A 27,618-nucleotide genomic window follows, 5' to 3' on the forward strand; every position below is an offset into this window, starting at 1 on the left:
TTGTACAAAATACACCGAACAAGAATATAAATGCAACATGTGAAGTGTTGGTCCAATGTTTTATAGAAATAAAATTGAAGATCCTAGAAATATTCCATACACACAAAAAGCTAATTTCTCTAAAATGTTGAGCACAAATTTGTTTACAGTACATAACTGTTAGTGAGCATTTCTCCTTTGCCAAGATAATCCATCCATCTGACAGGTGTGGCATATCAAGAAGCTGATTAAACAGCATAATCATTACATGGGTGCACCTTGCGCTGGGGACAATAAAAGGCCACTCAAAAATGCAGTTTTGTTACACAACTCAATTCCACCAATTTCTCAAGTTTTGAAGGAACATGCAAATGGTATGCTGACTGCAGGAATGTCCACCAGAGCTGTTGCCAGAGAGAAATTAACATTACATTCTACCATAAGCCGCCTCCAACGTCGTCTTAGAGAATTTGGCAGTACGTCCAACCGGCCACACAACGGCAAGACACGTGTATGACATTGTGTGGTTGAGGGATTTGCTGATGTCAACAGTGTGGGAGAAGGTCAGAAGCTACAGAAAATGAACACAATTGCATTTTTACCAATGGCAATTTCAAATCACAGAGATATCGTGATGAGATCCTGAGGCCCATTCTCGTGCCATTCATTCGCCGCCATCACCTCATGTTTCTGCATGATAACATGATCCATGTTGCAAGTATCTGTACACAATTCCTGGAAGCTGAAAATGTCCCAGTTCTTCCATGACCTACATACTCACCAGTCATGTCACCCATTGAGTATGTTTGGGATGCTCTGGATCGATGTGTATATCCAGCAACTTCAAACGGCCATTGAAGAGGAGTGGGAACAACATTACTCAGGCCACAATCAACAGCATGGTCAACTGTATGTGAAGGAGGTGTGTCACACTGCATGAGGCAAATGGTGGTCACACCAAATACAGACTGGTTTTCTGATTCACGGCCCCTACTTTTATTTTAAGGTGTCTGTGACCAGAATATGCATATCTGTATTCCCAGTCATGTGAAATCCATAGATTACCCTAATGCATTCATTTCAATTGACTGATTTCCTTATATGAATTGTAACTCAGTAAAATCTTTGGAAATGTTGCTTGATGCGTTTATATTTCCGTTCAGTATAGTATAGATATGAAGAATATGGCAGGAGAGCAGCAGACTGATTTAGCAACAGTCATCGTGATTGATTGTCGTGGCAACATGACATAACAAATGGAGGGAACCTCAGGGAGGAGGAGAGTGGGGAAAGGTCAATGTTGTTGGATCTCACCTTAGCCAAGGTCACTCCTTTCAAAATGGAGCCTGCATTCAACCCACAACAGTGTGAACATATCCCCATTGTGGCATGCCTGCCATAGCAGACCTTGACAAGAGCCGGTGTAAGACACTGCGAGAGATAAAGCCGACAAGTACGCTCTTTACAATGTTCATGACAACAGCTAGTTAAACAGGTTTCTATACATCACCACTGGGGAAGCAACATAGAGAAGACCAGATGGCACTGAATTGAAAGTAAGCCACTGTAAAGTTAAAGCCGGTGTTTGATACAGCAAAATAGTATTTAGAGGTATAAGCCCATTGAAGCATAGAGATAGAGGCCCAATACTGAAACCAGACAGAAATCTACAGCAAGGTATCCCTAGGAACAAGTGGAAACGCTGACAAAGTTCACGTCGTAACCTTTTGTTCAAGCTCAGCGATAACACACCTGATTCAACTAGTCAACAAATCACCAAGCCATGGTGTAAATGGTGTAATGCTAGGGAGTAACAAAAAGGTGCATAACCTAAGGGGACGGCCCTCAGGAAACTATATACAATGCCTTCGGAAAGTATTCAGACCCCTTGACTTTTTCAACATTTTGTTACATTACAGCCTTATTCTAAAATGGATTTAAAAAAGAACATGCTCAGAAATCTACACACAATAACCTATAATGAGAAAGTGAAAACAGGTTTGTTGCAAATGTATTCAAAATAAAAAACAAAAATACCTTGTTTAAATAAGTATTCAGACCTTTTGTTATGAGACTCGAAATTGAGCTCAGGTGCATCCTGTTTGCATTGATCATCCTTGAGAAATTTCTACGACTTGACTGGAGTCCACCTGTGGTAAATTCATTTGATTGAACATGATTTGGAAAGGCACACACCTGTCTCACAGTTGACAGTGCATGCCAGGGCATAACCCAAGTCACAATCCGTGACAGGATTTTGTTGAGGCACAGATCTGGGGATGGGTACCAAAACATTTCTGCAGCTTTGAAGGTCCCCAAGAACACAGTGGCCTCCATCATTCTTAAATGGAAGACGTTTGGAACCACCACTGTTTCTTCCTTGAACTGGCCGCCCATCCATGCTGAGCAATCAGGGGAGAAGGGCCTTGGTCAGGGAGGTGACCAAGAACCCAATGGTCACTCTGACAGAGCTCCAGAGTTCCTCTGTAGAGATGGCAGAATCTTCCAGAAGAACAACCATCTCTGCAGCACTCCACCAATCAGGCTTTTATGGAGTTGCCAGACAGAAGCCACTCCTCAGTAAAAGGCACATGACAGCCCGCTTGGAGTTTGCCAAAAGGCATCTAAAGGACTCTCAGACCATTAGAAACAAGATTCTCTGGTCTGATGAAACCAAGATTGAACTCTTTTGGCCTGAATGCCAAGCGTAATATCTGAACGAAACCTTGCGCCATCCCTACAGTGACGCACGGCGGTGGCAGCATCATGCTGTCAGGATGTTTTTCAGCTGCTGGGACTGGGAAACTACTCAGGATCAAGGCAAAGATGAACAGAGCAAAGTACAGAGATCCTTGATGAAAATCTGCTCCAGAGCACTCACTCAAGTCTCTGAATGTCCTTGAGTGGCCCAGCTAGAGCCAGGACATGAACCCGATCGAACATCTCTGGAGAGACCTGAAAATAGCTGTGCAGCAAAGCTCCCCAAGACACATTTCAGTTGAATACATTTAGTTGGACAACTGACTAGGCATCCTCCTCCCTTTCCCAACCTGACAGAGCTTGAGAGGATCTGGCTGCCAAAGGTGCTTCAACAAAGTACTCAGTAAAGGGTCTGAATACTTCTGTAAATTTGATTATTTTTTATACATTTGCAAAAATGTCAAAATAATGTTTTTGCTTTGTCATTATGGGGAATTGTGTGTAGATTGATGAGGGGAAAAACAATTTAATCAATTTTAGAATAACGATGTAATGTAACAAAATGTGGAAAAAGACAAGGGGTCTGAATACTTTCTGAATGCACTGCATTAGAGTAAAAAGCTGTAAAAGAGAGGGAACAACACACAGTGCAGTGACAAGTCAAGATGGCCACCTTCCCCACTCTCTCATGTTAATATAGTAGTTCTATTGGTTAGGTTGCATCCCTGACCCTCCCTCAGTCGCCAGGCAACCGATACAACAGTCAGCCAATACGCCCCCCTGCAAAGACAAAGAGAGAAACACAGATTAAAGCATTTTCCTTTGCTGCTACTCACTAACTTCCTTATCAAGGTAATGATAACAGGGCTAACAGCGCTAACTTTCTTAGCAATCCTACTAATAACAAGTTTGATAATAAGCAGGCATTACAAAAAGTGCTAACTTCTTTAGCAAGGCTAATGAAAAATGGGGCTAAATATTAGCATTAGCCTGAATTAGAGATACAATTACCACCAGCCATCGTAGAACATTTATTATCCACCTCTTACATTAAAGCTAAAAGATCACTAGTTTTTCACTTCATGTTAATAATGCCTGTTGCTGTTTTCAAAATTGCTATGTCCACTATGGGCTAATCCTATTTTAAGTCCTACAGAATACGAGAGAAAACTAATACCCTCAAACTGAGTGTTACAACCGAGAACTGAAAACAGGGCTCTAACCTCTACCCCCTGACATTGTCTGTCTTCTGTAAAATGCTGAGGCGAGTCATAAATACACTACATGACCAAAAGTATGTGGACACCTGCTCGTCGAACATCTCATTCCAAAATCATGGGCATTAATATGGAGTTGGTCCAACCATTGCCTCTAAAACAGCCTCCACTCTTCTGGGAAGGTTTTCCACTAGATGTTGGAACACTACTGCGGGGACTTGCTTCCATTTAGCCACAAGAAAATTAGTGAGGTTGGGCGATTAGGCCTGGCTCGCAGTCGGTGTTCCAATTCATCCTAAAGGTGTTCGATGGGGTTGAGATCAGGGCTCTGTGCAGGCCAGTCAAGTTCTTCCACACCGATCTCGACAAACCATTTCTGTATGGACCTTGCTTTGTGCTTGGGGGCATTGTCATGCTGAAACAGGAAAGGTCCTTCCCAAACTGTTGCCATAAAGTTGGAAGCACAGAATCATCTAGAATGTCATTGTATGCTGTAGCGTTAAGCCATGAAAAACAGCCCCAGACCATTATTCCTCCTCCACCAAACTTTACAGTTGGCACTATGCATTGGGGCAGGTAGCCCCAAAGCATCGGACGAATCTGGGTTTGGCGGATGCCAGGAGAACGCTAAACCCAGATTCATCCGTCAGACTGCCAGATGGTGAAGCGTGATTCATCACTCCAGAGAACGCATTTCCACTGCTCCAGAGTCCCATGGCAGCGAGCTTTACACCACACCAGCTGATGCTTGGCATTGCGCATGGTGATCTTAGGCTTGCGTGTGGCTGCTCGGTCATGGAAGCACATTTCATGAAGCTCCTGACGAACAGTTCTTGTGCCAGTACTGAGTGTTGTAACGGAGAATAGACCATTTTTAGGCGCTACGCGCTTCAGTGTCCCGTTGTGTAAGTTTGTGTTGCCTACCACTTCGTGGCTGAACCGTTGTTGCTTTAGGTGGTCCACTTCAGAATAGCACTTACAGTTGACTGGTGCAGGTCTAGCAGGGCAGACATTTTACGAACTGACTTGTTGGAAAGGTGGCATCCTATAACAGTGCCATGTTGAGAGTCACTGAGCTCTTCAGTAAGGCAATTCTACTGCCAATGTTTGTCTATGGAGATTGCATGGCTGTATGCCCAAACCTGTCAGCAACGAGTGTGGCTGAAATAGCCGAAATCCACTAGTTTGAAGGGGTGTCCATATATATAGTGTATACAGGGGAGGTGCTGGGCTGTCAGGCTATCGGCCCCAGCCAGATAGATGCTGATATTCAGCTATCTGCTACAGAACGATCCATTAGACAGCACTCTAACCACAAATCAACACCCAGAGGAAGGAGCGAGGAACAGAGGGGGAAGGGAGAGCGGGAGAGAGAGCGAGAGAAAGAAAGAAAGAAATAAAGAAAGAAAGGAGAGGGGGGAGAGAGGGGACTCCACTGTCTTGTGGCCACAGGATTCCGGGGAGAGGTAGGAGGTGTAAGGGAAGGGGGAAGAAGGAGTGGGGGATTTAGAAAAAACAAGGAAGAGACAGAGAGAAAAAGAGACTGACAGAAGAGGGGGACAAGGGAGGAAGATGACCAGAAGTGACAGATCAAAGGGTAAGAGACAGAACTGGAGAGAGAGGAGAGAAGAAGGGAAGGGGTGGGGGGGTAAAAAGAAACAGAAAGGGAACGAGAATGAGTCAAGAGGCGTAAACGAGGTGGTGAAAAAGAGGTGAGAGATGGCAGGAAGGAGGAGGACAAGAAGATAGAGAAAACACTCAATAAAGGCAGGAGAGAGACAGAAAGGAAGAGGGGTACAGCGAAACAGAGAGAGAGACATAGGAAGAAGGGTAGAGAGAGCGAGAGAGAGAGAGAGAGAGACATAGGAAGAAGGGTAGAGAGAGAGACATAGGAAGAAGGGTAGAGAGAGAGAGAGAGACATAGGAAGAAGGGTAGAGAGAGAGAGAGAGAGAGAGAGAGAGAGACATAGGAAGAAGGGTAGAGAGAGAGAGAGAGAGACATAGGAAGAAGGGTAGAGAGAGAGAGAGAGAGAGAGAGACATAGGAAGAAGGGTAGAGAGAGAGAGAGAGACATAGGAAGAAGGGTAGAGAGAGAGAGAGAGACATAGGAAGAAGGGTAGAGAGAGAGAGAGAGAGACAGGAAGAAGGGTAGAGAGAGAGAGAGAGAGACATAGGAAGAAGGGTAGAGAGAGAGAGAGAGAGACAGGAAGAAGGGTAGAGAGAGAGAGAGAGAGAGCTCTCGCTCCACTGCCTGCTTGCTCGCTCGCTAGGCCTACTTGTTGTTAATTAAGGCTGACCTAAATAAGACTGAGGAACAGAGCATCACAGCTCAGGACAAGGAACAAGACATGTACACATACAGCCAGAGAATATAGCCTTGAAGCTCTAGTCTGGTCTGTCAAGGCAGGGCCAGCACACCAATGAAGGCTTTACGCCAAAACACCTTAGTAGTCAAAGGAGCACTTTTGAAGTCAGTTGTCTTGCATTGCCTTTGTTCTTTAAATCATGGACTTAGTGGAACTGTGAGGTAGCGGTAGTGGTAGCTGTCCCGTGTAGCTCAGTCGATAGAGCATGGAGCTTCCAACGCCAGGGTTGTGGGATAGATTCCAAAGGGGAACCAGTATGTAAATGTATGCACTCACTACTATACGTCGCTCTGCATAAGAGAGTCTGCTAAATGACTCAAATGTAAATGTATTCTGCTGGGTTATTTAATGCTCAAGACCGGTAGTGATGACTGGTCAAGCCCGGAAGGCTATTAAAGTGATTTAGGCACATTTTGTATTGGTTAATACAACAAAGAGTATGAGTACATTTAGTTTCTGTTACATTTTGAACATAAGCAACTTTGAAAACAGCAACAGAGCACTCACATATTTTATTTGAAAAGATAGTCCTGCAAGCTACTTCTAAGACATCATCAGTCCTACCCAGAGCTTGGCTGGTTGACTGACCCTTCACCCCACCACCACCACACACGTATCAACACTGACTGATTGACCCTTCACCCACCACCACCACACATTCATCAACACTGACTGACCATTCACCTCCACACACATATTCAACGCCGCGCACACACACACACCAAGACAAAGCTGAGCTCCCGTTACCCTGGATACACAGACCACAAAGGGACAGTTTACCCCACAGTCAACCATTACACCAGACCCCAGAGGACACCTCATAGATATTGTTGGGTATCAGGACATCAATGAATGACAATTAGTTGTCTCGTCCCAAAACGGCACCCTGTTCCCTATATAGTGCATTACTTCTGACCACAACCCTATACACAGTTGAAGTCGGAAGTTTACATACACTTATGTTGGAGTCATTAAAACTCGTTTTTCAACACCTCCACAAATGTCTTGTTAAAAAACTAGTATTGGCAAGTCGGTTAGGACATCTAATTTGTGCATGACACAAGTCATTTTTCCAACAATTGTTTACAGACAGATTATCTCACTTATAATTCACTGTATCACAATTTCAGTGGGTCAGAACTTTACATACACTAAGTTGACTGCGCCTTGAAACAGCTTGGAAAATTCCAGAAGATTATGTCATGGCTTTAGAAGCTTCTGATAGGCTAGTTCACATAATTTGAGTCAATTGGAGGTGTACCTGTGGATGTATTTCAAGGCCTACCTTCAAACTCAGTGCCTCTTTGATTGACATCATGGGAAAATCAAAAGAAATCAGCCAAGACCTCAGAAAAGTCTGGCTCAGACCTCCACAAGTCTGGTTCATCCTTGGGAGCAATTTCCAAATGCCTGAAGGTACTATGTTCATCTGTACAAACAATAGTACACAAGTATAAACACCATGGGACCACGCAGCCGTCATACCGCTCAGGAAGGAGACGTGTTCTGTCTCTTAGAGATTAACGTACTTTGGTGCGAAAAGTGCAAATCAATCCCAGAACAACAGCAAAGGACCTTGTGAAGATGCTGGAGGAAACAGGTACAAAAATGTCTATATCCACAGTAAAACGAGTCCTATATCGACATAACCTGAAAGGTCGCTCGGCCTACTTACTTCCAAAGTTGTGGCAAAATGGCTTAAGGACCTCAAAGTCAAGGTATTGGAATGGCCATCACAAAGCCCTGAAAATGTGTGTGCGAGCAAGGAGGCCTACAAACCTGACTCAGTTACACCAGCTCTGTCAGGAGGAATGGGCCTAAATTCACCCAAATTATTGTGGGAAGCTTGTGGAAGGCTCCCCGAAACGTTTGACCCAAGTTAAACAATTTAAAGGCAGTGCTACCAAATACTAATTGATTGTATGTAAACTTCTGACCCACTTGGAATGTGATGAAAGAAATAAAGACTGAAATAAATCCTTCTCTCTACTATTATTCTGACAATTCACATTCTTAAAATAAAGTGGTGATCCTATCTGATCTAAGCCAGGGAATTTTTACTAGGATTAAATGTCAGGAATTGTGAAAAACTGAGTTTAAATGTATTTGGCTAAGGTGTATGTAAACTTCTGACTTCAACTGTAAAAGTAGTGCACACTATGAAGGGAATAGGGTGCCAATTGCGACCCAGATAATGTGTTATCATGTTCATGCCAATACTGTTTCCTTCTCTGTCGTGTAATCCTTACCAAAGGCTCCCAGAGTCAAATGCAATCGTTCAGAGCCAGCAGTCTTCCAACTACAGAGACCAACGCTATGTTCATAAGGACTCTGTGGGAGCTGGACTGCAGCAGTGGAGACTGAGAATAACACTATCTGGATAGTCCATCCGTAGATGCTCTATAGACTATCACTATCATTTCAAACATCTACTAACCCTTACCCTAACCTTAACCTTACCCTAACCCTACCCTAACCTTAACCCTAACCCAAACCTTACCCTACCCTAACCTTAACCCTAACCCAAACCTTACCCCGTACCCAAACCTTAACCCTTACCCAAACCTTACCCCTTACCCTAACCTAACCTTAACCCTTACCCTAACCTTACCCTACCCTTACCCAAACCTTAACCCTTACCCAAACCTTAACCCTTACCCAAACCTTAACCCTTACCCAAACCTTAACCCTTATCCAAACCTTACCCTAACCTTAACCCTTATCCAAACCTTACCCTAACCTTACCCAAACCTTACCCCTTACCCAAACCTTACCCAAACCTTAACCCTTACCCTAACCTTACCCAAACCTTACCATACCTTAACCCTAACCTTAACCCTTACCCAAACCTTACCCTAAACCCAACCTTACCCTAACCTTAACCCTTATCCTAACCAAAACCTTACCCTAACCTTACCCTAACCTTAACCCTTATCCTAACCAAAACCTTACCCTAACCTTAACCCTTACCTTAACCCTTATCCTAACCCTAAACCTTATCCTAACCTAAACCTTACCCTAACATTAACCCTTATCCTAACCCAAATCCTAACCCTTATTCTGAACCTAACCGTAACCTTGGCAAGCAGAGCATCTACAGATGGAGACAGATAAACTCTCAGACCATACAGACAGACACACTCAGATAAATTGTATGCTTTCCCAAACTTGAAACTCACAGGCCGCCAGAATCTTAGACAGCCAGCCAAACAGCCAGCCAGCCAGACTCTTAGACACAACTGGAGGCTGGGATGGGACTGAGTGCCAGTCACTGTGACACAGAGTGCAGTGTAGCTGGCTGTCGACCCACTTCAGTCCTCAACACACAATCACACACACAGTCAATAACAAGCTGTCCAGGAACACAACACACTGGAGACTTTACACACACACTGAGTCTCTGAGTGATGTACATGCACACACAGACAAGCATACAAATGCATGCACGTATGCACACACACACACACACACACACACACACACACACACACACACACACACACACACACACAGTGTAATTAGAGAAATCCATATACGTCCTTCTGCCACCGGTCTCTCCACCACTATTACATCACACAGCTCACATTAAATATGGACCAGGAGTTAATACCACTATTAAATCACACAGCTCACATTAACTATGGACCAGGAGTTAATACCACTATTAAATCACACAGCTCACATTAAATATGGACCAGGAGTTAATACCACTATTAAATCACACAGCTCACATTAAATATGGACCAGGAGTTAATACCACTATTACATCACACAGCTCACATTAAATATGGACCAGGAGTTAATACCACTATTAAATCACACAACTCACATTAAATATGGACCAGGAGTTAATACCACTATTAAATCACACAGCTCACTTTAAATATGGACCGGGAGTTAATACCACTATTAAATCACACAGCTCACTTTAAATATGGACCGGGAGTTAATACCACTATTAAATCACACAGCTCACTTTAAATATGGACCGGGAGTTAATACCACTATTAAATCACACAGCTCACTTTAAATATGGACCGGGAGTTAATACCACTATTAAATCACACAGCTCACTTTAAATATGGACCGGGAGTTAATACCACTATTAAATCACACAGCTCACATTAACTATGGACCAGGAGTTAATACCACTATTAAATCACACAGCTCACTTTAAATATGGACCGGGAGTTAATACCACTATTAAATCACACAGCTCACTTTAAATATGGACCGGGAGTTAATACCACTATTAAATCACACAGCTCACATTAACTATGGACCAGGAGTTAATACCACTATTAAATCACACAGCTCACTTTAAATATGGACCGGGAGTTAATACCACTATTACATCACACAGCTCACTTTAAATATGGACCAGGAGTTAATACCACTATTAAATCACACAGCTCACATTAAATATGGACCGGGAGTTAATACCACTATTACATCACACAGCTCACATTAAATATGGACCAGGAGTTAATACCACTATTAAATCACACAGCTCACATTAAATACGGACCAGGAGTTAATACCACTATTACATCACACAGCTCACATTAAATATGGACCAGGAGTTAATACCACTATTACATCACACAGCTCACATTAAATATGGACCAGGAGTTAATACCACTATTAAATCACACAGCTCACATTAAATACGGACCAGGAGTTAATACCACTATTAAATCACACAGCTCACATTAAATACGGACCAGGAGTTAATACCACTATTACATCACACAGCTCACATTAAATACGGACCAGGAGTTAATACCACTATTACATCACACAGCTCACATTAAATATGGACCAGGAGTTAATACCACTATTACATCACACAGCTCACTTTAAATATGGACCAGGAGTTAATACCACTATTACATCACACATCAATCTTATAAAACATTCTAGTCATCACAGGGCTCCATACTGCAACTATTTGGTCTCATTTAGCGACCCTTTTAACTTGGCTATTAAACAGATGAAAAATGTAATTGGTCGCACTGGTGTGAGCTGCACATTCTACCTGCACATTCACCTCGATCAAAACGTCCTATTTTTGGGGAGGATAAAAATAGTTTTTTTTTGTTGAATTCTACCCTTTTTTCTCCCCAATTTCGTGGTATCCAATTGTTTTAGTAGCTACTATCTTGTCTCATCGCTACAACTCCCGTACGGGCTCGGGAGAGACGAAGGTTGAAAGTCATGCTTCCTCCGATACACAACCCAACCAAGCCGCACTGCTTCTTAACACAGCGCGCATCCAACCCGGAAGCCAGCCGCACCGCTGTGTCGGAGGAAACACAGTGCACCTGGCAACCTAAGTTAGCGGCCCCCCACAGGAGTCGCTGGTGCGCGATGAGACAAGGATTTCCCTACCGGCCAAACCCGCCCTAACCCGGACGACGCTAGGCCAAAAGGACCTCCCTGTCGCGGCCGGTTACGACAGAGCCTGGGCGCGAACCCAGACTCTCTGGAATTTGTTAAACAGCAAAGTGCATTATCCTCATGATTCCTATTATATAACTGTCTGCCCTGCTGCAGTGCCTGCATGTTCCACTGGGGCCTTCTGCTGTAATGAGCAAGCCTCAACATCTCTCTCCCCCTCAACTGCCCTTCGACTGTATAACATTTCAAAATGCTACTGCGGGGGGAAAAACCTCTTTGGAAGCAACTAGTTGTCGTTGTTCAAGAGAGGGGATGTATTTCTCAACCATCATTATTGAGCTCAAAGCACACTCAAGATATCTGATATGGCCAAGACCTACAGTAGTCTAGCCAAGACCTACAGTAGTCTAGCCAAAACCTACATTAGTCTAGCCATGACCTACAGTAGGCTAGCCAAGACCTACATTAGTCTAGCCATGACCTACAGTAGGCTAGCCAAGACTTACATTAGTCTAGCCATGACCTACAGTAGTCTAGCCAAAACCTACATTAGTCTAGCCTTATCATCCAGGGTAATCAACCAGGGTAATCATCCAGGGTTATCATCCAGGGTTATCATCCAGGGTAATCATCCAGGGTAATCATCCAGGGTAATCATCCAGGGTTATCATCCAGGGTTATCATCCAGGGTTATCATCCAGGGTAATCATCCAGGGTAATCATCCAGGGTAATCATCCAGGGTAATCATCCAGGGTTATCATCCAGGGTAATCATCCAGGGTTATCCGATTTATTTTTTGTGCATATTAGCCAAGGCTATATTATTATTCACCAGATCATGTTGCTAGATAGATTAGTCAATTAGCCTAAATGGCTATCCGTAAATGTAATGTCCCACAGAAACTCTCCAGCGCTAGGCCTACAACAGGCTGCTTTGTAGGCCTATTCACCACAAATGGCACACTCCGCTTGGCTCCAAGGCTGCATTAAAACCATATAGGCCTATTACTGTACATAGCATACTCCGGTTGTAAAGTGGTGCTATGAACTCAATACTGAGAGGTGAGAAATAAACTATATACTCACAGAAAGTTGTGACTATCCTCTCTGTAACGATAACAAAAATAGTTCCTTTGAAAACTGTCTTTATCCCACAATTGCATTTTGGGCAACGGTCAAATGGTTGTGTTTATTAGAATGAACTGCCAAGTCAAAGGGTCACAAATGCAGGTGTTTTGGTTGCAGTTCTGAGCCCTGGTGTTTGTGTGCTGGCACCGACTTATATACGCCTCTGACTGCGTATTTTATAGATTTTCCTGAGCAAAGAAGGTAGAATCAATCAAGAAAACAAAGAGGCTATACTACAGTAATACAAATTCTCCTGCACACTGGGGACACAATGATACTTCCCTTTATTCTCACTGGTTTACAATGAGTCACTGCAAACATGACCAGTTACAAGTGCCACCCACACCACACACACACACACACCTTGGAATTGCTCTGCACAACAATCAATCGGAAACCAATTTCATAGTATGAAACAAAACAAAACTCAATTGCGTACCAACTCAAAACATGCTTTCTGGCTTTGTAAGACCACAGATAGCTTCATACTATAATGACATACCATCTCTTTTTTTTGTAAGTACAGGGGAGCAACTGGGGCAAGGTCTTTTATCAAAACAAAACAAACAGTAAAGAAACTATTAAAATATGTTATTTATTACACTGTAGGTAGGTGGGCTATATGTCTAAGTTCTCACTTCTGAGTTCTCCTTACAGATGTAAACTGCCTTAACTCCATATAGAATGTAATGTAATGTTGTAATTTCTCACTTCTGACTTCTCCTTACAGATGTAAACTGCCTTAACTCCATATAGAATGTAATGTAATGTTGTAAGTTCTCACTTCTGACTTCTCCTTACAGATGTAAACTGCCTTAACTCCATATAGAATGTAATGTAATGTTGTAATTTCTCACTTCTGACTTCTCCTTACAGATGTAAACTGCCTTAACTCCATATAGAATGTAATGTAATGTTGTAAGTTCTCACTTCTGACTTCTCCTTACAGATGTAAACTGCCTTAACTCCATATAGAATGTAATGTAGTAAGTTCTCACTTCTGACTTCTCCTTACAGATGTAAACTGCCGTAATTCCATATAGAATGTAATGTAATGTTGTAAGTTCTCACTTCTGACTTCTCCTTACAGATGTAAACTGCCGTAACTCCATATAGAATGTAATGTAATGTTGTAAGTTCTCACTTCTGTAATTTCTCACTGACCAAGTCACTCTGGATATGTGTCTGTTAAATGACTGAAATGTCCCCATGTTTGAGTTGGTAAACACAAGTATGAGTCACAGTTTGCGTGGCAAGTGTCTACGTACATTGCCCACTTATGGATCTGTATCATTTGTGTTGATGCAAGTAAGTGATGGGCTGAACCCGACTGAGTAGGGGTGGTCAAGGTCTAGCCCCTTGGCAACTGTAGCATAGCATACACACTGTACAACGCTGGCTCCTCCATTATTCATCCAGCTAGCAGAAATGGTGCCAGGTTCTGACTGACTGGGATAAATGCCTGCTCAACTGGGTCTCTATCTCTCTCTCTCTAGCCCCTAACCCCTAATCCTAGTCCCCTACCCTTAACCCAGGCCCCTAATCCTAGTTCCCTACCCTTAACCCAGGCCCCTAATCCTGGTCCCCTACCCTTAACCCAGGCCCCTAATCCTAGTACCCTACCCTTAACCCAGGCCCCTAACCTTAACCCAGGCCCCTAATCCTAGTCCCCTACCCTTAACCCAGGCCCCTAATCCTAGTCCCCTATCCTTAACCCAGCCCCCTAATCCTAGTCCCCTACCCTTAACCCAGGCCCCTAATCCTAGTACCCTACCCATAACCCAGGCCCCTAATCCTAGTCCCCTACCCTTAACCCAGGCCCCTAATCCTAGTACCCTACCCTTAACCCAGGCCCCTACCCTTAACCCAGGCCCCTAATCCTAGTCCGCTACCCTTAACCCAGGCCCCTAATCCTAGTCCCCTACCCTTAACCCAGCCCCTAATCCTAGTCCCCTAGCCTCTTACCCTTAACCCAGGACCCTAAACCTAGTCCCCTACCCTTAACCCAGGCCCCTAATCCTAGTCCCCTATCCTTAACCCAGCCCCCTAATCCTAGTCCCCTACCCTTAACCCAGGCCCCTAATCCTAGTCCCCTAGCCCCTATTTGTACTCAGATCCAGTATTGTTGCACAAATAAGACCAAATTCTTATTTACATTGACGAACTACCCTGGCCAAACCCGGACGACGCTGGGCCAATTGTGCGCCGCCCTATGGGACTCCCAATCACGGCCAGATGTGATACAGCCTGGATGGTGCCATTCATTCACTGCAACGATGCACACATCTATTCAGCACACACACACACACACACACACACACACACACACACACACACACACACACACACACACACACACACACACACACACACACACACCAGTTCAGTCCAGAAGCCTTTGCAGGTGTGTGTGTGTGTGTCAACACAGACACACACGACAGCGACCACAAACAGACTTCAGGCCAAAAGCCCTTGCCAGCCCAGAGCCTATAAATCAGGGACGTACATCTCAAGGTTGAATGGATAGAGGATGTTTTGTGTGGTTATTGGGCCTCCACCCATTTGATAGAACAATGTTTACGACAATTTAACAATGATATTAGGGCTATAATGAAGGGCATTTAAAAAGAGGTCTATTCAAAGTGCCTGCCTGATAGCAATTATCTGATAGTAGTTTGAGTAGTGATTTCAAAATTTCAGCCGACCACATTCATGAGAAATTCATCAAATCTTCATTAGATTAGAAAATAATGCTGCCAGTTGCTGGATGCATCCCAAATGGCACCCTATTAGGTTAGGCATGTAACACGTTAGCCATGTAACACGCTAAGGGTTAGGCATGTAACACGTTAGCCATGTAACACGCTAAGGGTTAGGCATGTAACACGTTAGCCATGTAACACGCTAAGGGTTAGCCATGTAACACGCTAAGGGTTAGGCATGTAACACGTTAGCCATGTAACACGTTAGCCATGTAACACACTAAGGGTTAGCCATGTAACACGCTAAGGGTTAGGCATGTAACACGTTAGCCATGTAACACACTAAGGGTTAGCCATGTAACACGCTAAGGGTTAGGCATGTAACACGTTAGCCATGTAACATGCTAAGGGTTAGGCATGTAACACGTTAGGCATGTAACACGCTAAGGGTTAGACATGTAACACGTTAGACATGTAACACGCTAAGGGTTAGGCATGTAACACGCTAAGGGTTAGGCATGTAACACGCTAAGGGTTAGGTAAGTAACACACTAAGAGTTAGGCATGTAAAATGCACGGGTTAGGCATGTAACACGCTAAGGGTTAGGCATGTTTTATTTTTTAATTTTTTATTTATTTCACCTTTATTTAACCAGGTAAGCAAGTTGAGAACAAGTTCTCATTTACAATTGCGACCTGGCCAAGATAAAGCAAAGCAGTTCGACACATACAACGACACAGAGTTACACATGGAGTAAAACAAACATACAGTCAATAATACAGTAAAAAAAAAAAAAAAAAAACAAGTCTATATACAATGTGAGCAAATTAGGTGAGAAGGGATGTAAAGGCAAAAAAGGCCATGGTGGCAAAGTAAATACAATATAGCAAGTAAAACACTGGAATGGTAGTATTGCAATGGAAGAATGTGCAAAGTAGAAATAAAAATAATGGGGTGCAAAGGAGCAAAATAAATAAATAAATTAAATACAGTTGGGAAAGAGGTAGTTGTTTGGGCTAAATTATAGGTGGGCTATGTACAGGTGCAGTAATCTGTAAGATGCTCTGACAGTTGGTGCTTAAAGCTAGTGAGGGAGATAAGTGTTTCCAATTTAAGAGATTTTTGTAGTTCGTTCCAGTCATTGGCAGCAGAGAACTGGAAAGAGGCGGCCAAAGAAAGAATTGGTTTTGGGGGTGACTAGAGAGATATACCTGCTGGAGCGTGTGCTACAGGTGGGAGATGCTATGGTGACCAGCGAGCTGAGATAAGGGGGACTTTACCTAGCAGGGTCTTGTAGATGACATGGAGCCAGTGGGTTTGGCGACGAGTATGAAGCGAGGCCAGCCAACGAGAGCGTACAGGTCGCAATGGTGGGTAGTATATGGGGCTTTGGTGACAAAACGGATAGCACTGTGATAGACTGCATCCAATTTGTTGAGTAGGGTATTGGAGGCTATTTTGTAAATGACATCGCCAAAGTCGAGGATTGGTAGGATGGTCAATTTTACAAGGGTATGTTTGGCAGCATGAGTGAAGGATGCTTTGTTGCGAAATAGGAAGCCAATTCTAGATTTAACTTTGGATTGGAGATGTTTGATATGGGTCTGGAAGGAGAGTTTACAGTCTAACCAGACACCTAAGTATTTGTAGTTGTCCACGTATTCTAAGTCAGAGCCGTCCAGAGTAGTGATGTTGGACAGGCGGGTAGGTGCAGGTAGCGATCGGTTGAAGAGCATGCATTTAGTTTTACTTGTATTTAAGAGCAATTGGAGGCCACGGAAGGAGAGTTGTATGGCATTGAAGCTTGCCTGGAGGGTTGTTAACACAGTGTCCAAAGAAGGGCCGGAAGTATACAGAATGGTGTCGTCTGCATAGAGGTGGATCAGAGACTCACCAGCAGCAAGAGCGACCTCATTGATGTATACAGAGAAGAGAGTCGGTCCAAGAATTGAACCCTGTGGCACCCCCATAGAGACTGCCAGAGGTCCGGACAGCAGACCCTCCGATTTGACACACTGAACTCTATCAGAGAAGTAGTTGGTGAACCAGGCGAGGCAATCATTTGAGAAACCAAGGCTGTCGAGTCTGCCGATGAGGATGTGGTGGTTGACAGAGTCGAAAGCCTTGGCCAGATCAATGAATACGGCTGCACAGTAATGTTTCTTATCGATGGCGGTTAAGATATCGTTTAGGACCTTGAGCGTGGCTGAGGTGCACCCATGACCAGCTCTGAAACCAGATTGCATAGCAGAGAAGGTATGGTGAGATTCGAAATGGTCGGTAATCTGTTTGTTGACTTGGCTTTCGAAGACCTTAGAAAGGCATGGTAGGATAGATATAGGTCTGTAGCAGTTTGGGTCAAGAGTGTCCCCCTTTGAAGAGGGGGATGACCGCAGCTGCTTTCCAATCTTTGGGAATCTCAGATGACACGAAAGAGAGGTTGAACAGGCTAGTAATAGGGGTGGCAACAATTTCGGCAGATAATTTTAGAAAGAAAGGGTCCAGATTGTCTAGCCCGGCTGATTTGTAGGGGTCCAGATTTTCAGCTCTTTCAGAACTTCAGCTGAATGGATTTGGGAGAAGGAGAAATGGGGAAGGCTTGGGCGAGTTGCTGTTGGGGGTGCAGTGCTGTTGACCGGGGTAGGAGTTGCCAGGTGGAAAGCATGGCCAGCCGTAGAAAAATGCTTATTGAAATTCTCAATTATGGTGGATTTATCAGTGGTGACAGTGTTTCCTATCTTCAGTGCAGTGGGCAGCTGGGAGGAGGTGTTATTATTCTCCATGGACTTTACAGTGTCCCAGAACTTTTTAGAGTTAGTGTTGCAGGAAGCAAATTTCTGCTTGAAGAAGCTAGCCTTGGCTTTTCTAACTGCCTGTGTATAACGGTTTCTAGCTTCCCTGAACAGCTGCATATCACGGGGACTGTTCGATGCTAATGCAGAACGCCATAGGATGTTTTTGTGTTGGTTAAGGGCAGTCAGGTCTGGGGAGAACCAAGGGCTATATCTGTTCCTGGTTCTAATTTTCTTGAATGGGGCATGTTTATTTAACATTGTTAGGAAGGCATTTTTTAAAAATATCCAGGCATCCTCTACTGACGGGATGAGATCAATATCCTTCCAGGACACCCCGGCCAGGTCGATTAGAAAGGCCTGCTCGCTGAAGTGTTTCAGGGAGCGTTTTACAGTGATGAGTGGAGGTCGTTTGACCGCTGACCCATTACGGATGCAGGCAATGAGGCAGTGATCGCTGAGATCTTGGTTGAAGACAGCAGAGGTGTATTTAGAGGGGAAGTTGGTTAGGATGATATCTATGAGGGTGCCCGTGTTTAAGGCTTTGGGGGGGTACCTGGTAGGTTCATTGATAATTTGTGTGAGATTGAGGGCATCAAGTTTAGATTGTAGGATGGCTGGGGTGTTAAGCATGTTCCAGTTTAGGTCGCCTAGCAGCACGAGCTCTGAAGACAGATGGGGGGCAATCAGTTCACATATGGTGTCCAGAGCACAGCTGGGAGCAGAGGGTGGTCTATAGCAGGCGGCAACGGTGAGAGACTTGTTTTTAGAGAGGTGGATTTTTAAAAGTAGAAGTTCAAATTGTTTGGGTACAGACCTGGATAGTAGGACAGAACTCTGCAGGCTATCTTTGCAGTAGATTGCAACACCGCCCCCTTTAGCAGTTCTATCTTGTCTGAAAATGTTGTAGTTTGGAATTAAAATTTCTGAATTTTTGGTGGTCTTCCTAAGCCAGGATTCAGACACAGCTAGAACATCCGGGTTGGCAGAGTGTGCTAAAGCAGTGAAAAGAACAAACTTAGGGAGGAGGCTTCTAATGTTAACATGCATGAAACCAAGGCTATTACGGTTACAGAAGTCATCAAAAGAGAGCGCCTGGGGAATAGGGTGGAGCTAGGCACTGCAGGGCCTGGATTCACCTCTACATCGCCAGAGGAACATAGGAGGAGAAGAATAAGGGTACGGCTAAAAGCAATAAGAATTGGTCGTCTAGAACGTCTGGAACAGAGAGTAAAAGGAGGTTTCTGGGGGCGATAAAATAGCATCAAGGTATAATGTACAGACAAAGGTATGGTAGGATGTGAGTACAGTGGAGGTAAACCTAGGTATTGAGTGATGAAGAGAGAGATATTGTCTCTAGAAACATCATTGAAACCAGGAGATGTCATTGCATGTGTGGGTGGTGGAACTAATAAGTTGGATAAGGTATAGTGAGCAGGACTAGAGGCTCTACAGTGAAATAAGCCAATAAACACTAACCAGAACAGCAATGGACAAGACATATTGACATTAAGGAGAGGCATCCTTAGTCGAGTGATCAAAAAGGGTCCAGGGAGTGGAGAGGTTGGTTTGGGGGTCACGGCGATTTAGACAGCTAGCCAGGACATCGGTAGCAAGCTAGCATAGGATGGAGGTCTGTTTGTTAGCCACCTCTTGCGTTCCGTCAGTAGATTAGTAGAGTTCCGTGTTGTAGAGGGGATTAGTCCAAATCACACAACAACAAAAAAATAAAAACAATAGATATAGTTATAGAGGCCCAAGAAGAAACATGTTAATAATAAAAATAAATAAATTGTCCGATTGTCTATTCTGAGAGCATCCGGTAAGACAGCTAACGGTTAGCAGGCCGCAGATGGGCATTCAGGTAACGTCGCGACGGAGGAGCCAGCCGGATCTCCTTCGGGTAGATAACGTCGGCAGTCCAGTTGTGAAGGCCCGGAGGGGCTCCGTGTAGGCAGTAAAACGGGTCCGGATAGGTGACTGCAGCCCAGGAGTGATTGACGGAGCTCAGGAGTGGTTGACGGAGCTCGCTAGCTCCGGAGTAATTGATGTTTGCTCCGGAATCGACGAAAGCAGATAGACACACGGATAGCAGCCAGCTAGCTGTGAGATCCGGGAGTGAATGTCCAGAGAGCAGTTGAAATCCAGGGACATGGAGAGAAAAAATCGGTCCGGTATGTTCCGTTCCGAGCCGCGCTGCGCCGTACAAAACTGGCGATAGATTTTCGAGTTAAAGGATAGCTAATGACCACAAACCGTGGTTAGCTGAATACGAACGAGTTGCCAGTAAAGAAGCTAACTAGCTTCTGATTAGCTTCTGGCTAGCTCCTGGCTAGCTTCTTGGAGGATTGCAGATTTGATTGCAGATTTGAGGTAAATAATACTTATTTATACATATCAATTGGTGAGGCAGGTTGCAGGAGAGTGTATTGAAGATGAGTTGATGGAAAATAAAAATAAAATGTATGTGAAAAAAAAAGTTGTAAATATATATATATACACGACACGACAAGACGAGGACAAAAGACGTCTGAACTGCTATGCCATCTTGGAAAAAAAAAAAAAAAAAATGTAACACGCACGTGTTAGGCATGTAACACGCACAGGCTAGGCATGTAACACGCACGTGTTAGGCATGTAACACGCACAGGCTAGGCATGTAACATGCACAGGTTAGGCACGTAACACGTTAGAAATGTAACACGCTAAGGTTAGGCATGTAACACGCACAGGCTAGGCATGTAACATGCACGTGTTAGGCATGTAACACGCACAGGCTAGGCATGTAACACGCACGTGTTAGGCATGTAACATGCACAGGCTAGGCATGTAACATGCACAGGTTAGGCATGTAACACGTTAGGCATGTAACACGCTAAGGTTTAGGCACATAACACACACGGGTTAGGCATGCAACACGTTAGGCATGTAACACGCTAAGGGTTAGGCATGTAACACGCTAAGGGTTAGGCATGTAACACGCTAAGGGTTAGGCATGTAACACACACGGGTTAGACATGCAACACGTTAGGCATGTAACACGCTAAGGGTTAGGCATGTAACACGCTAAGGGTTAGGCATGTAATACGCTAAGGGTTAGGCATGTAACACGGTAAGGGTTAGGCATGTAACACACACGGGTTAGGCATGTAACACGCTAAGGGTTAGGCATGTAATACGCTAAGGGTTAGGCATGTAACACGCTAAGGTTTAGGCACATAACACACACGGGTTAGGCATGCAACACGTTAGGCATGTAACACGCTAAGGGTTAGGCATGTAACACGCTAAGGGTTAGGCATGTAACACGCTAAGGGTTAGGCATGTAACACGCTAAGGGATAAGCACGTAACACACGCAGGTTAGGCATGTAACAAGCTAAGGGATAAGCACGTAACACACGCGGGTTAGGCATGTAACACGTTAGGCATGTAACACGCTAAGGGGTTAGGCATGTAACACGCTAAGGGTTTGGCATGTAACACGCTAAGGGTTAGGCATGTAACACGCTAAGGGTTAGGCATGTAATACGCTAAGGGTTAGGCATGTAACACGGTAAGGGTTAGGCATGTAACACACACGGGTTAGGCATGTAACACGCTAAGGGTTAGGCATGTAATACGCTAAGGGTTAGGCATGTAACACGCTAAGGTTTAGGCACATAACACACACGGGTTAGGCATGCAACACGTTAGGCATGTAACACGCTAAGGGTTAGGCATGTAACACGCTAAGGGGTTAGGCATGTAACACGCTAAGGGTTAGGCATGTAACACGCTAAGGGATAAGCACGTAACACACGCAGGTTAGGCATGTAACAAGCTAAGGGATAAGCACGTAACACACGCGGGTTAGGCATGTAACACGTTAGGCATGTAACACGCTAAGGGGTTAGGCATGTAACACGCTAAGGGTTTGGCATGTAACACGCTAAGGGTTAGGCATGTAACACGCTAAGGTTTAGGCATGTAATACGCTAAGGGTTAGGCATGTAACACGGTAAGGGTTAGGCATGTAACACACACGGGTTAGGCATGTAACACGCTAAGGGTTAGGCATGTAATACGCTAAGGGTTAGGCATGTAACACGCTAAGGTTTAGGCACATAACACACACGGGTTAGGCATGCAACACGTTAGGCATGTAACACGCTAAGGGTTAGGCATGTAACACGCTAAGGGGTTAGGCATGTAACACGCTAAGGGTTAGGCATGTAACACGCTAAGGGATAAGCACGTAACACACGCAGGTTAGGCATGTAACAAGCTAAGGGATAAGCACGTAACACACGCGGGTTAGGCATGTAACACGTTAGGCATGTAACACGCTAAGGGGTTAGGCATGTAACACGCTAAGGGTTTGGCATGTAACACGCTAAGGGTTAGGCATGTAACACGCTAAGGTTTAGGCACATAACACACACGGGTTAGGCATGTAACACGCTAAGGGTTAGGCATGTAACATGCACGGGTTAGGCATGTAACGCACGTACACAAACATGCACACACACACACACGTGTATCCAGAAAGTCCCCAATGACCAGTCACACACACAAGTACACACACGAGAGGCAAAGGTTATTCACATAAGCTTCCACACACACACACACACACACACGAGAGGAAGCGGTGGTTCACATACAGTTGAAGTCGGAAGTTTACATACACCTAGGCAAATACATTTAAACTCAGTTTTTCACAATTTCTGACATTTAATCCTAGTAAAAATTCCCCTTCTTAGGTCAGTTAGGATCAACACTTTATTTTAAGAATGTGAAATGTCAGAATAATAGTAGAGAGAATTATTTCTTTCAGCTTTTATTTATTTCATCACATTCCAAGTGTACATACACTCAATTAGTATTTGGTAGCATTGCCTTGAGCTATCCCTTTAAGGCCTATATACACACAGCAAGAAAGTGTTTTCACTGGCAGTCATTACTGAGAAGATCCATGCACAAGTCAACAGAATTTCAACATGCTTATGAGGCGTGAATGAGACGAGGGAAGAGGCGGAGGTACCCAACAACACAGTTTCCGATTGGTCAAGAGAATAGAGACTGACCTTTGACTCCCTCCAGCTCTTCGTCCTGGTCCTCTGTCAGCTGACCGGGTGGCCGGTAGGGCGGGGGGAGTCTCATCGGGGGAGGGGCACCTCCTACTTCTGCTTTCTGCTGGGGGGGAAACCAAAGATATGACGTGTAGATTAGGATGTGGGCAACTCTGGACCTGCAGCACTCTGGGACCAACGCTGTCCATCCCTGACACAGTCTAAAACGGCTTCCTTCCTCTCCTGCCATTCATCTGCACCAGGAACTGGACAGCTGACTTGAACTTTTAACTCTCTGCAAGAGGAAGTGTTCACCCAAGAGAAGATGTGACCCTGTCCTTGGAAACATCATAAAGAGAAGCCTTGGAGAGAAAAAAGACGAGAGAAAAGAGAGAGGGCCTCCAGGAGGGGTAGGAGACGACAGGGGAAAGGATGAGGGCCTCCAGGAGGGGTAGGAGACGACAGGGGAAAGGATGAGGGCCTCCAGGAGGGGTAGTAGACGACAGGGGAAAGGATGAGGGCCTCCAGGAGGGGTAGGAGACGACAGGGGAAAGGATGAGGGCCTCCAGGAGAGGTAGTAGACGACAGGGGAAAGGATGAGGGCCTCCAGGAGGGGTAGGAGACGACAGGGGAAAGGATGAGGGCCTCCAGGAGGGGTAGGAGACGACAGGGGAAAGGATGAGGGCCTCCAGGAGGGGTAGTAGACGAGAGGGGAAAGGATGAGGGCCTCCAGGAGGGGTAGGAGACGACAGGGGAAAGGATGAGGGCCTCCAGGAGGGGTAGGAGACGACAGGGGAAAGGATGAGGGCCTCCAGGAGGGGAAGGAGACGACAGGGGAAAGGATGAGGGCCTCCAGGAGGGGTAGTAGATGACAGGGGAAAAGATGAGGGCCTCCAGGAGGGGTAGTAGACGACAGGGGAAAGGATGAGGGCCTCCAGGAGGGGTAGGAGACGACAGGGGAAAGGATGAGGACCTCCAGGAGGGGTAGGAGACGACAGGGGAAAGGATGAGGGCCTCCAGGAGGGGTAGGAGACGACAGGGGAAAGGATGAGGGCCTCCAGGAGGGGTAGTAGACGACAGGGGAAAGGATGAGGGCCTCCAGGAGGGGTAGGAGATGACAGGGGAAAGGATGAGGGCCTCCAGGAGGGGTAGGAGATGACAGGGGAAAGGATGAGGGCCTCCAGGAGGGGTAGGAGACGACAGGGGAAAGGATGAGGGCCTCCAGGAGGGGTAGGAGACGACAGGGGAAAGGATGAGGGCCTCCAGGAGGGGTAGTAGATGACAGGGGAAAAGATGAAGTGTGGTGTGTTTGGTGCCAGGCAGCACTCCAGCACCTCTCTATTGAACTAAAGCATTTGGGAAATGTAACTGTACAGTACATGAATGGGCTCCTTGTCTGCCTTCTCAGACCTCTAAATGGGGTCTATTCCTCAACGTTCCCTAATGTCATTTCCCCATCCATCTAATGCACTTTACATATCAAACATTATCCAAAGGGAGATATATACTGAAGTATCCAGTTCAACTCGGGACATATGATCTCAATGTAATTAAACTGGCAAATGAATTGTGCTTAACAGCCCTCCATCCTCCAGAGTTGGACGTGACGCTAATAGATCTGGGTCTATTAAGCCAAATGATTAAAGGTTAATTGCAGACGGACTGTTCTAATCAAGCTAGGCTCACTAAGGCACTTTTATAGGGATAAGATTCCTTTCTCCCTCCCTCCTTTCATCCTGGTAACTTAAAAGGAAATACAAGGTAATAAGCATTAGGGCTGTCCCTGACTAAAAGAAGTTTGGGTTGACCAAGAGTCGTCTGTTCTTTCGACCAATCTATTGGTCAACATTTTAAAACATGTATTTTTCCATTTTTCCAAGACCTTTAGAGTTTAATTCGGGAGATCGAAACTCTTTAAACAACCGCGATCGTGGTGCCCCAAATCCTAATGAGTTAATTGTTACATGCTTACTTTAAATCGGATAACAATTAAACATAGTTAGTGGATTAGGTAAATAACAGTCATCAGATTAATGAAAGTCACGACAGTTATAACAAACTCTGAACACCGTAATACATGTGACAGAAAAATGGATGCAGAAGAAGTGACAAAGTTGAACCGGGGAATGTTTACTGGTTGCTCAGGAGGTAAAGGGGAAGTCGGATGTGTGGAATAAATTTGACTTAGTTGTGGAAAATTCTGGAGATCAAGAAAAAGAAGGTGAGGAGCAAGCGCTGCGTGTATATTATGTCTCTGCCAAACAGCTGCTGTATAGAATAAAATACAATTTCCCTGAGCGTTTGGAACAATGTAAACACTCAATAAATTATAAGTGTGCCAGAGAGTCTGTTGTAATGTTTTCTTTGTTAAGCATTTATTACAGCAAAGACTAAAAACAGTCACATTCATTAGTGAATGCAATTTCCGAATTGGAACGTTTTATTTATTGTTTAAGCTAATTATTCATGGCTTGCTTTATTGTATTTTAAAACGAAATGCTTGATTTGCATTTGGCTCGTATACTGTGTGATGGCATGAAGGAATGAATGATTGATTGACAGATACAGTAGCCTATACAGTATATTGAAATATAGGCCTCAGTAAGATATGGTATTAAGACTAAACAGGATGGGCTCTTAGGCTCTTAGATCAATGGTGGTTATACAAGGCTGCTATACTAACCCTACTAATGATAATGACATGACTTATTATTATAATGATGATCATGACAACAATAAGAAGGAGAAAGGAGAAAAAGGAGTGTTATTATTCTTATTATAAACATTATTTTTCTGACCATTTGGAAAAGTCTGTTCTAACAAAAAGAAGAGTAAAGCCTTTATTACAGCAAAGCAAAGATTAAAAACAGACACATTTGTCAAATGATTTTCTAGTTGTGTGAAGTTTGGTGCTCATGGAGTCAGCAGGCCGTTAAACACTCAAACAGGCAACAGAAGCAGGATCAGTCTCATTTCCGTCGATACAGTATATTGATGATTTATAAAGCCAGGCACATTTAACAGTTAGGCTATTGACCTAATTAGGTTGGGGTTGTTTTCTCAACACCAATATGCTGGTTAACTTTGCTATTATGCTCATAGCAACATGGTCTAGGAAAAGGCTCCAATTCAACAGAGCACTGACGTGTTTCTGAACCGCGGACAGCGACCGCTATCCAATGCGGGAGAAAGCACATTTGTTATTAAATAATATTATTTGTATTAGTGTTGACTCATTGTTCTTATGTAATATAACCATATACAATTTAGTGTTGACTCATTGTTCTTATGTAATATAACCATATACAATTTCAGTAGCACAAGATTTGGACTGTGCCATCCCAAAGGCCTCCACAATGGATCAGTCCACTCAGACAGGTGTCTTGTGCACCATGATATATATATTCATGACACACTATATATATATATACACACATATACACACACAAACAGCTAAAGCTCGACCAAAGAAATCTTGGTCGACCAACTGCCGATCGACCAAACAATCGACCAGCCGACTATTTGGGGTCAGTCCTAATAAACACATTTTAAAAGTTATAACCAAGTTATAACCAAGCCTGTGACATTTTCACCACCATCAAATGATCTCAGAAAGTGGGTGGCTGCTTACCGGCATGACTCTGCTCTTTGCCTTGTGTTTTCTGTAACTGGGCGCCGTTAGTGAGACAGGCTGGAAACAGAAAGACAGACACAGACAGACAGACAGACAGACAGAGGTGTGTAGACAGACAGACAGACAGACAGACAGACAGACAGACAGACAGACAGACAGACAGACAGACAGGCAGGCAGACAGACAAGCACACAGACAGACAAGCACACAGAAAGACAGACAAGCACACAGACAGACAGACAGACAAGCACAGACAGACAGACAGACAAGCACACAGACAGACAAACGCACACACATACACGGACAGACAAGCACAAAGACAGACACACACAAACAGACACACACAGACAGACACGGACAGACAAGCACAAAGACAGACACACACAGACATACACGGACAGACAAGCACAAAGACAGACACACACAGACAAACACACACATACACGGACAGACAAGCACAAAGACAGACACACACAGACAAACGCACACACATACACGGACAGACAAGGACAAAGACAGACACACACCAACAGACACACACACACATACACGGACAGCCACATAGACATGCGAAAGGAAGAACGTCAAACTCCATTCATGCACCAAGCACCAGCTGAAATAAAAACAACTACAAGAAATTCTAACCTAG

At 44.4% G+C, this 27,618-nt stretch overlaps 1 protein-coding gene across 1 annotated transcript in view; it reads right to left on the reverse strand.

Moving 5' to 3' along the window:
- Positions 1 to 1,895: 1,895 nt before the first annotated feature.
- LOC115124876 (inaD-like protein) overlaps positions 1,896 to 27,618 on the reverse strand; it is a 126,647-nt gene continuing 100,924 nt past the window's right edge. Inside the window, exons 17-19 of the mRNA XM_065009922.1 lie at positions 26,967 to 27,026; positions 23,351 to 23,459; positions 1,896 to 3,459 (exon numbers count right to left, since the gene is read on the reverse strand). Of these exons, the coding sequence (XP_064865994.1) occupies positions 3,443 to 3,459; positions 23,351 to 23,459; positions 26,967 to 27,026 (186 nt within the window). The 3' untranslated portion in view covers positions 1,896 to 3,442. The remainder of the gene's footprint in view (positions 3,460 to 23,350; positions 23,460 to 26,966; positions 27,027 to 27,618) is intronic.

Source organism: Oncorhynchus nerka, linkage group LG25, assembly GCF_034236695.1.
Source record: "Oncorhynchus nerka isolate Pitt River linkage group LG25, Oner_Uvic_2.0, whole genome shotgun sequence".
Taxonomy (NCBI): Eukaryota; Metazoa; Chordata; class Actinopteri; order Salmoniformes; family Salmonidae; genus Oncorhynchus; species Oncorhynchus nerka.